Below are 12,765 nucleotides of genomic sequence, written 5' to 3'. Positions count from 1 at the left end.
AGGAGAATCAAAACCCAGTGCCATTGTTCTTGGCTTCTCAGTCAGCAGGAGGGTCTCTTTATCCTAATTAAAGGAACAATCCACCAAGAGCATATTGTCATACTAAATACACATATTACAGACACAAGAGTACCCAATCTCATACAAGAAATATCATTAAATCTAAAACCACATATTAACCCCAACACGAGAGTGCATGACTTTAAAACCCCACTCTTACCCACAGACAGGTGATCTGGAAAAAAGTAAATAGAGAGACACTGAAATTCAATGATATCTTAGATCAAATGGACTTAACAGACATTCTATAGAACATCCTACGTGCATACTAAAGAACACACATCTTTCTTCAGCCACTGGGACTTCCTCCAGCATAGACCACATATTGGGACACAAAGCAGTTCTTAACAAATATAGAAAAATTAAAATCACACCCTGCACCCTATCTAACCACAAAAGAATAAATCTGGATAGCAACAACAATAGAAACTACAGAAAGTACACAGACTCATGGGGAAGAAAACAGCACACCACTGAACTATAATGAGTTCTTCCCCCCCCCAAAAAATGCTTCCAAATTTTCATTTCTGCTCTTAAGACTGTTTTTGTAAAGCTGATTAGTACCTATAAAATTTTAAAGTTTAGTTTATTAACAATTAAATTATTAACAAAACGTCTAGCTATAGGAAAAGACAGTTTATTAAGTGGGGATTAAGCACAAACAGCCCACCAAATACAAATCTCCAGGACTGCCTTTCCTGGCTTCTTAGTGTTCAAAGGAAAGCAAGTCCCCAGGGGACTATTATTCTTCTTGGTAGGAAAATTCCCTGTTATCAGGAGCCAGGATCATAGAATTATTTGAGGATTTAAAAACTGGACTTGGTTTAATTACTTCCAGCTAAATAGTTATATGTTTACCACCTTTTTGTTTATCTACTACATTATAATTTCTTGTTTAATGTTATGGTTGGAGTTTATGTACACAGGATCCATTTTGATGAGCAAGATATTTACAAACTAATGAAATAATTTTAAATTAGCTATGTCAAATTTGGAATACAGCTAAAAATTATGTGTCTACTTGCAAGGCTCACCCAATGACAGTAGGACTAGTGAGAGGAAAACTCAAAGTCACCTTTGTTCCATTCTCTTTGCATGTGAGAAACTGACATTCAGTAAGTAAAGATGCAAATGATGTCAACTTTCTCTTCTTAGCCCTGATTTCATGGAAGATAGAGATACTGTTCAAAGGGCCATTTCAAAAAGAAAAAAAAACAAACACGTTTTCAAGATAATTTGGAAAGAATCAGGTATATCTTCAGTTCTATTACACTTTTCTTTCAAGTGAAAAAGTGTATAATTTGTCAGGTTCATACTTCATGTGTGGCAGGAAGAAGAGAACATGGGTACAAGGCTCTTGAATGAGAAACATTCATATAATTTTCTCTAGCACATGAACTATGTGCTAAATGATTCATGGAGCAGAGGTTAATTCTAGTAGGGCTATGAATAGTGGTTATTTGGTGTAGGTAGAGAAAAATTGTACTGGATAAATGTTTCATTGCAAGAAGGACCCTTTTAGGGACAGTGAACTTCACATAACTTGCGTTGACTTTTTGGCAAGAATAATACAGATCAGACAATATAAAGATGACTAAGACAGGGGTTCTGCAGCAAAGAATTTCCTTTCTACTAAGGGAGGTAAATGATCAGGCCCAATGTGGATGTCGGCCAGCAGGGCACTTGGCACCACATGAAAGGTCATGTTCACAGTCCTGCTGTCCTTATAAAGCCTGATCCAGTCTACAAGCAAGCTTGTCCATGGATACTTGTCTCTACTCCTGGCTATTCAACAAAGATTATCAGAGACATTGAAAAGATGTTAATGAAGAAGGAAAAATGTTTATCAAATTGATAAGTATTCACTGTGGTTGAAAACAACACAGTAAGTATATGTGCAGGTGTGTGTTAGGGAATGCAATGTACTTCTCTGCATTAATTCTCTCCTGCCCCATCTTAATGAGGACCTTTGGGGTCTTTCCCCAATGTCCTCTTCAGGGTTCAGATTGGGAACTACAGAAAGCAAAAGGCACTTAGGCTATCTGAGGGTGAATGAATTTTCTAACGCTATACTGTCCTGAACAAGTCTCTTTATTCTTCTCTACTAATTCTATTATCCGAATTTTTATTCTTCCTAGCTTTTTCTCCTCCTAACCTAGAAACTCTCCTTTCTCAGGAGGCTTGGAGCAATAAAAAATTAAAAGAGTTACCTCTCATTGGTCAAAAGCACATTCTAGGGTAAGTGATAAGTAGCTGAGACATTTACCATGGTAGCACAAGTTTCCAAGGTTACAGCAGTAAGACCATGACCAGCCAGGGGCAGGGCACAGTGCCCAGTGACAAATTTTGAGACATAGGTCTATTGTCAGCAAACTTGGCAAGCGAAGATTTGGCATGCTTTTCTTAGGGTGCTTTGTGTAGCAGCCTTTGTTGGACACCTGAAGCTCTGGCCTTGTGCATAACTGTAAAGTTTAAAACGTATGATCTATTTACAAAATGCCTTTAGTCTAGTTTGAACTTGCTCTGAGGTAAAATTTAGCTAATTGTGTGCAGTTAGTCTGAGCCAAAGGAGCAAGGTAGGCTTTTATGTGTCTATAGTCCTTCTGAGACAGTAAATCTAGTTTTGAAGCATATCTTAGTATATTTTTATTTATCGAAATTGTATAGATAAATGGAAAGTCATCTTCCTGACCACCCACAGATATATGTACCCATTAAATAGAATACTTTCATGAGATAAAGACACAAGCAGTGGGAAAACACACAAAGATCTTCTTAGGGAAGAAATGAAGTAGCACATGAGAGAAATTACAGATTCCAGCAGGCAGTTTTCGGTCAGTGGTCCTGTAAGCCTTGCTAGACAGGATTGGCTCCATCAGGGTTAGGTGGGTCGACACCTGAATTACCAGTTGCCATATGTTATATACTTCCTCAGCCCCCTAAACCATCTGAAGTTGTTCTCAACATCACTATGAGGCTAAGAACCACTGTTTTATCATAAGACTCTTTGGGGGACTTTCAAGTTGTAAACCACACCAAAGTCTTTTGCCAGTTTTTAAATTATTTACCTATTTTTCTGCTGCCAAGCTGTGTGAGCTCCTGATGCATTTGTATGTTCAACCCAAATATTAAATACAAATATGTGCTTTTCATGTATTTCTCCCAATTTATAGATTGCCTTTCCACATTGCTGATTATCCCTTAGTTGGACAGAAATGTCTTTACTTAGGGAATCTCCATTTGTTTAGTTTTGCTTCTTTGGCCCGAGACATAGGTAATATCCAAAAATTCATTTCTGGGGTCTTTCCCCTACAGTCTCTTTTAGAAATTTTAGAGTTGAGTTTCAAATCTTGCCTTTGGGCCCCACCCATTTTGAATTGATTTTTAAACTAAAATTCTAATGGGGGGATGTTCTTCAATCTCTGGAGATGCCTCTGAATGCTGAAAGTATTTTTAATTCTGTATTTTGCTGCCACAACTTTAGAATCCTATAGGGGGACAGACCAAGAGAAGAGACAAACAATAATTGAATCATAAAATTATTTTTGACTAGATAAATTTTATTTTTTTAGTAAATTCCAGACCAACCAGAACTACATAATAAAAAAGACCTTTCTCCAGAAAAGAAAGACATTATTTTTTTCTTTTCATTTGACTTTTTATATATGAATGTTTTGCTTTAATGTACGTCTGCCCACCACATGCTAGAAGTACCCAAAGAGACCAGAAGAGGTGTCAGAGGGCATTTTGGGCAATTGTGCGCCACCATGTAGGTTCTGGGAAGTGAATCCAGGTCCTCTGGAAGAACAGTCAGTGCTCTTAATCACCAAATCATCTCTAGTCTCCTAAGAAAGAAAAGAAGAAAATTCAGTGTAAATATACACATTCCAAATTATGAAATCTACTACTTCTGAGTGGTATTTCTAAAGAAATGAATGGCTGCAGAGATTATTAGAGTAACAATCTCCTGCATGCAGCAGCAGAAAACAAATCACATTACACACGGCATATTTTATGTTATCTGTTCATTAATCTCTTACTACAACTGATAATGAGAATAGGTTGAAATAAACTAAAAAGTTGTGGTCAGTTCAGAACCAAAATAATCCTTATTTTTATGATTATATGGACAAGCAAAAGTTTGCCAATTTTACTTCCCATCCCACCTAGCCTTTTCCCCTCAGATATGAATGGAGCTCTTTTGATGTGTTCTTTGTATTTCCAGATAAAATACACACTCTCCAACAAACTAAGCCAAACCTTTGACTTCAAGGTTATTTCATCCTGGGAGGCTAAAGTCCATAGAAGACCTAGCCTTGAGATAGGGTTCATGTTTCTTGGCATGGACATGAGAAGTACTTCAAGTCAATCTTACTCTTATTTAGTCCGAAATTGCTAGAGATTTCTAGCATACAGTACCCTATAAGATTAAGGGATCAAAGGGCTTCTCTCCACAGAAAGCACTTTGTAATGAGCTTAAACAAAAATTTCACTTTCTAATCAACTGTAGTGTCATGGAGCCCATCCTTCTCACTTAAGAACTGTGTCATGTTAAAATATTTAACCCTCCAACCCTCAATTTCCATTCTAAGACAATTCATGTCAAAAATACTTTTAGGGCAGATGGACAAGTACTACAGAAAATACCTGTCACATGAATTTGTTATAAGGATTGAGACAGCATTAAAAATGTTTAATATAGGTTCTGGCCCAAGAATAAAGGATCAATATTGGTAGATCTAAAGTACAACAATATTTCTGGGTTGCATTCTTGGTAGGTTTAGCCTACTTAAAAATGTTCATTTGTAAACACGTCACTCATTTACAAATGTGGCTGCTTTAAAGTAGGTGATAAGGCTTCTGTGGTTATCCCAGCCCTCTGGTACCCACAGAACTCAGAAACAGAATGCTTTTGGAAGGGTAAAAGTGTTGTAACTGTGAAAAACCACTTCCTAATCATCTATTGAATTTTGAGCCTTTTCTGTGTACACGTCTAAAGTCACACTGTTTGCAGAAAAGACCGACTACTTCCACTCCAAAGGATCTTCTCCTCTACAGTTTTCTAGCTACCAATCCCTCACCACCAATAAGCCATCAGATGCCCTGAGTGGATCTCCCACAAACTCCACCATAGTGTGTATACTGAGCTGTTGATCTGCCTGTCTCTGAGCTGGCCTTTGGGATCCTTTAGAATAGGAACTATGTGTCATCTGTTTTTATGTCTTTAGAGCATAGTTTAGATCACAGGCTCTCAAAAAAAAAACCCATAAGCAGAATAGATGAATCCCTCTGCAGGATTCATATAAACTTGGTATAAACGTGGCAATGTAGAATGTGTCCTGAGAATCCCATTTCTATTTAGGGTTGTGTGGGTGGATAGTCTTATAAAATTGTATGTTTGTTGTTCAGGATCTTTGCCAAGCCAGTTGATTTCCTTGCCTTTCCTTCCTTTTCAAAAACTGGAGAGCAAAGATAGAGAAAAGAAATGCTTAAGCGTAACACCACAAAGCAACTTAAATAGATTCCCCACAGGAAGAGTTAGAAGCTAGTTAAGCATGCTTGAGATAGCTTCCTAAGACTATGTGAGGAGGGCTGGCGCCTTTGCCCACAGCAGGAGTAGAGAGCATTCAAGGAAGGAACAGATACTTGAGACACAGAGGCCAGAAGGGCTCCGTTGCCTTGGACATTTTTATGCTCAACTACAGGGAGGTGCAAATTACCCCTCATTTCTCACATCTGTGCTGCAGCTTTATGTTATTTATAGATCTATATTAATATCTATATGTTATCTCTCTGTATGTTGATTTGAGTGGATTAAATTGCAGCTAGAACAGACATATATTCTTGTATAAGAAAAGCAGACGATAATACATCTAATGATAAAAGCAGATATAAAATAATGTATAATATATAATATATAATTCCATGGTGACATTTGGTGGTGTTCCCTTCTTTGTGCTTTTCTGTGCTTTTGATTTTTTGCAATGATCATGTACTATATTTTTAAAAAAAGAGTAAAAACAAAAACCCTATGTATTCTTTTTCTTATTTTTTAAACCATAACTTGACATCCTACAACCTATTCTCTAGGAAAGTTCCTTGTTCTCTAAGTAGAGAGTTCTCTCATTTCTTGCACCGTTTGGAAGTCGCTTGATTGCACTTCCTGTTTACTCAAGTAATATTTCCCTTCTCAGATCTTCCATGGGGTAGAAGACTAGATAATCATAGTTACTTTCCTCTCATGACTTAGCCAAGCCATTTTTAATATAAGACTTAGATTCCTTACGATAGAATAACTATTGGAACATTTAGCATATGCTTCCTGTTGGTGTTGTTTATGGTGGTTGTAATTCTAATTTTTATGCAAGTTTTGCCTCTTCTTTTCCCTGACCAATACTTGATATTTGTTCTTATTGTATATAGTTTGTATTAGGCTTAGAACTCTTTTTATAAAAAAATATTTATTTATTTATTGTGGATACAATATTCTGTTTGCATATATGCCTTCAGGCTAGAAGAGGACACCAGACCTCATGACAGATGGTTGTGAGCCACCATGTGGTTGCTGGGAATCAAACTCGGGTCCTTTGGAAGAGCACGCAATGCTCTTAACTGCTGAGCCATCTCTCCAGCACCCTAGAACTCTCTTTTTAGACAAAAGGAGGAAGTACCGTGGGAACTCCTTCAGCCAGTAGCCTTTAAGATACCAGCCCACTTTGGGTATGGTCTCATGTATTATAAATTCAGGCAAAAAGCATGTGCAGCCCCCTTGGCTGCTGGATTCAGTTCCGGTTCCCAGCGCAATAGACTGTGGATCACTACCTTTAGAGTTTATTCCCAAATAAATAAACCTTTGTTAGACTTCATTCCAGGCTATTGTGGAACTCTTTCATACACCAGCACACATAAGCAAATGGTATAAACCTGAGCATATTTTAAACACAATCTAATAGTATTTCTTCCCATTTTTTTCTTTTTTGTCATTTTTCTTTTTAAAAATAAATTTATATTCATTTTTAAATTTCATATATATGTACTGTATTTACATCATTCTCATCCTTGGTGGGTCCTTTTCCTCTCTTAGGATCTCTCTTTTCTTCTTCTTTCTCTCCCTATCTCTCTCCTCACCTTCCCTTCCTCCCTTTCTTTCAGTCTCTGTGAATATTCATGTTTCATACATGATAAAAATAATTTATATTTACAATATTTAATATGTTTTGATATCATTTTGTAGAATGCTAAGTGAAGTTAATTAGAATATCAATTAAAGTTAATTAACATTTACTTGTTAGCGTTTTGCTATAAAAATAGTTAAAAATATTGACTTACTATTGTGCTGCTTGGATTTGTCATCTTGACATAAACTATAAACATATTTGACAGGAAGGAACCTAACAGAGGAAATGACTTCATCAGATTGGCCTAAAGGCAAGTCTTTGGGGGCATTTTCTGTATTAATGATTGATGTGCAAGGGTCCCATCAACTGTTGGGCAGTGGCACCCCTGGGCCAGTGGTCCTAGGTTTGTATAAAAAAATGAACTGATATACCATACTTGGGTATAAACCTTAGAATATGTAGAAGATGTATCTCGATACTATGGAGACACTGTTCAACCATGTTCATTGCTATTCATAGTAGCAAGAAACTAGAAGCAACCTATATGTTTGGTCAACAGGTGAATGGGTATTGAAAATGTGGTTCATTTACACATTGAAATATTACTCAGCTTTTAAAAATTGAAACCCATAGGTAAATGGGTGGAACTAGAAAAATCATCCTGAATGAGGGTAACTTGATCCAGAAAGACCAATATGTATATATTTATTTATATGTGGGTGTCTACTGTTAAGCCATTGATAGACAAGCTACCATCCATAGACCCCCACAGAAGTGACTTGTAGAGTAAGGGACTATGGAGAGGGGGTGGGTTACCATAGGAGGGGAAATAGAATAGATACTTATGGATGGACAAGGGAGGGGCACTGGAATGGGACGATCAAGTGATGAGGAGGAGGAGAGAAGAGGCAAGGAGGAACTATAAGAAAAAATAACTAAACTAAAGGCCATTTGAGGACTCATATGGAAATCCAATACAGTAGAAGATCCTAAAATATATACATATTTGAAGGTGATCTAAATGAAATCATCAAATAGCTAGGGAGACAGAATCCCAACTAGAAATCTCTTGTCAACAAAATAAAGCTTCCATTATTATTATTATTATTATTATTATTATTATTATTATTAGATATAATTCCATTTGAATTATATCTAATTGAGTTGCTTTCCAAAGAGATCCAAACAACCCAGGCTATTGCCAAGGCTCTGGGTAGCTCTCCACAAACTGACACTAAGGCCCTATTGCTGAAGACATCACCTACACAACTCACTGAACATGGAGAAGTTGAGCTGATACCTACCTAGAGCCTTCACCCCTATAGACTAGTTAGTGTTCATGGTACTGGAAGGTACTATGACTGCAACCAAGGGAAATTAGGTAATACCAATCCAGCTACAAACCCTTTGATCTACAAGGGTATTCTGTCTGTGAGATACATTGGTGCAATAGTGGACACAAAACTTATGGGAGCCAACCAACAAATATCTGATTTGACTTAAGGCTCATTCCATGAGATGCAACCCATACCTGACACTGCATGGGTGGTCAAGAGCCTGAGTTAGATAAGCCAAGGACCTAGGGTTCTACTAAAGGGGCATAGTAATATAATGACTCTTAATGACATTCTGCTATACTCATAGATTGATGTCTTGCTCAGCTGACATCAAAGAAGCTTCCTCCTGCTGCAGATGTGAACAAATACAGAGGCTCACAGGCAGACAAGACACAGAAAGTGAGAGACATTGGAACATCTTTAAACAGGATATCTCCATCAAATCCCCTCCCCTCATGACTCAGGGAACTCTTGCAGAGGAGGAGGTTGAAAGAGTATAAGAACCAGAGGAGATGGAAGACTCAAGAAATAAGACCTAATAAATGCAGTATGACCTAGATCATATGAATTCTTAGAGACTGGTGGCAGCATACACAGGACCTGCACAGGTCTGTAGCACATGGGATCCTAGAGATGAGAGCGAAAGGGGGCACAAGCGCCCACTTGGAACCAAAAGCTGTCTTCAATTGACAACCCACTGCAAGAAAAGAATTAGTTTTCTCCAAGGGAGTCTCACAGGGGAAACAAACCACTCTTAAGAGTAGTTTTGCTTAAGGGGTACTGTTTGCCCAGCAGAAACGGCTAACACAAGATTGAACTCAGAGGCACCTTTGGAGGTTCTTTGTCTCAAACTGTTTGTGTTAGGGCATTTTTTAACCTTACATATTCTTTTTATATATATTATGGCTTCTGATTTTGTGTTTTTATGGGATTCCTCTCTCTCTCTCTCTCTCTCTCTCTCTCTCTCTCTCTCTCTCTCTCTTTCTCTCTGTGTGTGTGTGTGAAATGTATGTATCTGGGTCTATATTTGCTTCTTGTTCTTTTTCTTTGACTCTTTTTCTATTTTTTGTTTTATTTTATTTTATTATGATGGCTTAGCTGCTTTTTGTTTTCTAACAAGAGACAGAAAAGGTATGTATGGATCTGGATAGGAAGGAAAGGGAGAACTGGGAGGAGTGGGAGAGGGGAAATCAGCCATAATTAAAACATACTATATGATAAAAATCTAGTTTTCAATAAAAAGGAATGATGAATGAACAAGCCCTTAAGCAGCATTCCTCCATGGTTTCTGCTCCAGTGTCTGCCTTGGCTTCCTTCAGTAATGGAACAGAAACTCAGCTAGGACAACATTTAAACATACAATATTTATTAACTCTAATCCCTATCTTATGAAATAAATCTCTTGAACTCACTCTCCTATCCAGCTGTCATATTGTATTCTTAGATCATCACCCTCCTAATCCCAGTTTCAAGTCCTTAGTAGTCATTCTCTTACTCTATTCTTCTAGGAGTTCAACAATTTTTTTATTTGCTTATTTGTTACAGTGATGGAGACCAAACCCAGGGCCTTGTATATGTAAGGAAAACCCTCTATCGTATCAGCTGTAACATGAATTGTGATGGTAAATTGTCATGTGTGGTTTGTGCTTGTTGAGCATAGATACTGGGACCAAGTAGGCCCAGTTACTTGAGACTTAGCTGGTTTATTCCAAATGTCCTCCAAAATTCCTTGTACTGAGTCAGACTGGCTCCTTGGCTCTGTAACAGAGAGAAAAATTGTAACTAACTATGAGCATTTAAAACATTGTGCCCTTGAGAACATTTAGAGGGAAAATCCCTTTGAGAAAAGGTCATTATTGCACATTCCATAACATGAAAATGCCTCTCATGGGAATGAGGGGGCCGCAGAAAGACCACCCTGCTCGGCCAGGCTTCTTTGTTACAATTCATTTTGCTCTACTGGAGAGTGTCCCAGGGCCTCACACATGCTAAGCAAGCATTCAGCTGCATTCCCAGGTTCTATTTTATTATACAAGATTCTTTTATGTGCTTTTATGTATTTCCTAGCATATGAAAGGTAGGGTCAGGGGTTGGTCCTCAACACAAACTCACTCTCTCTCTCTCTCTCTCTCTCTCTCTCTCTTTCTCTCTCTCTCTCTCACACACACACACGGGAATGTGTGTAATTCTTCAGTTGAGCTTGAAGCACAATCTAAGCTCCTTTGTTCTTGGGTTAAAAGGGGCAATGAATTCTGAATGAGTTTCAGATGTCTTTGAAATGACAATACAGATTTCTAGGTAAATTTCTAATTTAAGAGCTCTGGTCCATGATCTGGGTTTTAAATGATTCTTCTTTAGCATGAACTGAGACGTAGCATTCCAAGCTACTCAAAATATAAAAATGCTAACCTGGTTGATCAGATGAATCACCTAACTACGGGACCCCCTCTTAGGAAGGCAGGATCACCTTGGACCACACTAGGAAGATGGGAGGGATAATTATCCCACTAATGAGATGTTCCTTTTCATTCCAGAATTCCTACCCTTTAGTTTAGCGGCTGTGGACCAATCAGAGTTTCTACAGGGTCTGCCTGCTTTTCTGAGTTCTGGATCAGAAAGTGCAAGTTCTTTTTTTCTTCTTTCTATCTCAATCTTAAGCATGCGTTCTTTAGCATGTAGAAGTCATGTGTTCTATAATGCTCCCCTCATACCATGTGGCTGCTTGTCTGCCACTGTACATTCAGTGGGAGACTTCATCTCAAGGGACTAAGGTAGAGAGTAATACAGCAGGGTTCCCAGCATCCTCCTTGGACCTCTGCACACATAGGAATGCACACCAACATGAACACATGTATACACATGCATACATTCACACACACACATAGAACAAGCCGAGGAGATGGGTTAGTCAGGGAAGTGTTTGTTTTGCCAGCATGAGAAGCCATTAGGATTTCCTCATAACCACATAAAAAGGCCTTGCAGAGTTATGCCTGCAGCCCCAGCATTGGGGCAGTGGAGACAGAAAAATCTCTAGAGGCTGTGACCAGCCCATGTAGCTGAATTTCAGGTGAGAGACCCTGTTTCAAAAATTAAGAAGCATGAGCAATTGAAGAAGAAGACACCCACCATTGACCTGTGGTCTGAGCAATTACATCTTTCCCCAAATTTTAAAATTTTCAATTTCTTCCAATAAGCTTCTGTCCCTTTCTATGTTCTCCGTTAAATGCGGCACTAATGATACTCACATCTTGATGTTGTCCCATGACTCTAGTTTTCTCCATTCCTTTATGTTTATTTTGTTTCCTTTGACTATATTTTTTCTCTAACCTAGAGACATGATATCAAGAGATTTTCCTCTTGGTAATCAATCTGGCTTATGGGTCTGCCCCAAACAGCAGTGACACTAGTATCCACAGATCAATGTTCATGAAGTAGCCAAAGTCAAGCCCTAAAGCACAGGCGTCTGTGGACGGATCATAGCACTGGGTTCATGAGAAGTTGTCAAACTGGGGACTGGCACAGAATCACTGTTGCTATATCGGTAATGTTGTACAAGGTGTTAGTCCTCCAAAACATCTGAGGAGCCAAAGGCTGTAGTGTGGGCATGTGCAGAGCTCACTGGTTTCAGAATCTAGGCCATGGGATAGACGCCCCCGGCAGCTGAGCTGGTCACTAAAGCATGAATAGAGACAGAATAACCTTGACACTGTGGTGATTGGGAGCATGGGTGCAAGAGGAACAACCTCAGAGCTTGACCAGGGATGTGTGCTTTTCTATAGCAGTTCTGGGATCTAGGCCATGGGCCAACTCCTTCGGTGGCTGCATTCGTGTCTAAAACATTGGCTCTTACAGAGGTCTATCTACTGAGTTCTGGGTATAGAATATCTGTCTATAGTGATGGTTAGAGTCTGAGTCCTGGGGACACAAAGTCCTGCCTCAGAGCTAGGTTCAGAGCTTGGGTTTGTAGAAAGGCACAGTGACTCCAGAGATGGGGGCACCAGCTATCTCTCTGTCATTGTTTAGATGATATCTTGAAAAGAGACCATGCGCAGACACCTCGAAGTGGGAATTAGATCACAGTGGTGATGACTCTGGCATCTGAAGTGAAGAAACAAAACAAAACAAAATGAACAAATGGAGGAAAGAAAACAGAAAACCAGCCGTGCAACCACAGCAGCAGGGTCTGCGGTGAGGACACTTGCAGAGAGGTTCAGACGACACATGGCCTTTTGAGAAGTGGTGGCCCTGGC

At 38.8% G+C, this 12,765-nt stretch overlaps 1 protein-coding gene across 1 annotated transcript in view; it reads left to right on the top strand.

Annotated features, from left to right (window-relative positions):
- The window catches only part of LOC119827120 (selectin P), a 53,487-nt gene that overhangs the window by 5,314 nt on the left and 35,408 nt on the right, over window positions 1-12,765 (top strand). Inside the window, exon 3 of the mRNA XM_042054021.1 lies at window positions 8,840-8,914. Within this exon, the coding sequence (XP_041909955.1) occupies window positions 8,840-8,914 (75 nt within the window). The remainder of the gene's footprint in view (window positions 1-8,839; window positions 8,915-12,765) is intronic.

Source organism: Arvicola amphibius, chromosome 12, assembly GCF_903992535.2.
Source record: "Arvicola amphibius chromosome 12, mArvAmp1.2, whole genome shotgun sequence".
Classification (NCBI taxonomy): domain Eukaryota; kingdom Metazoa; phylum Chordata; class Mammalia; order Rodentia; family Cricetidae; genus Arvicola; species Arvicola amphibius.
The sequence above is the reverse complement of the archived record's forward strand: the minus strand, read 5'-3'. Positions and strand labels throughout refer to the sequence as shown.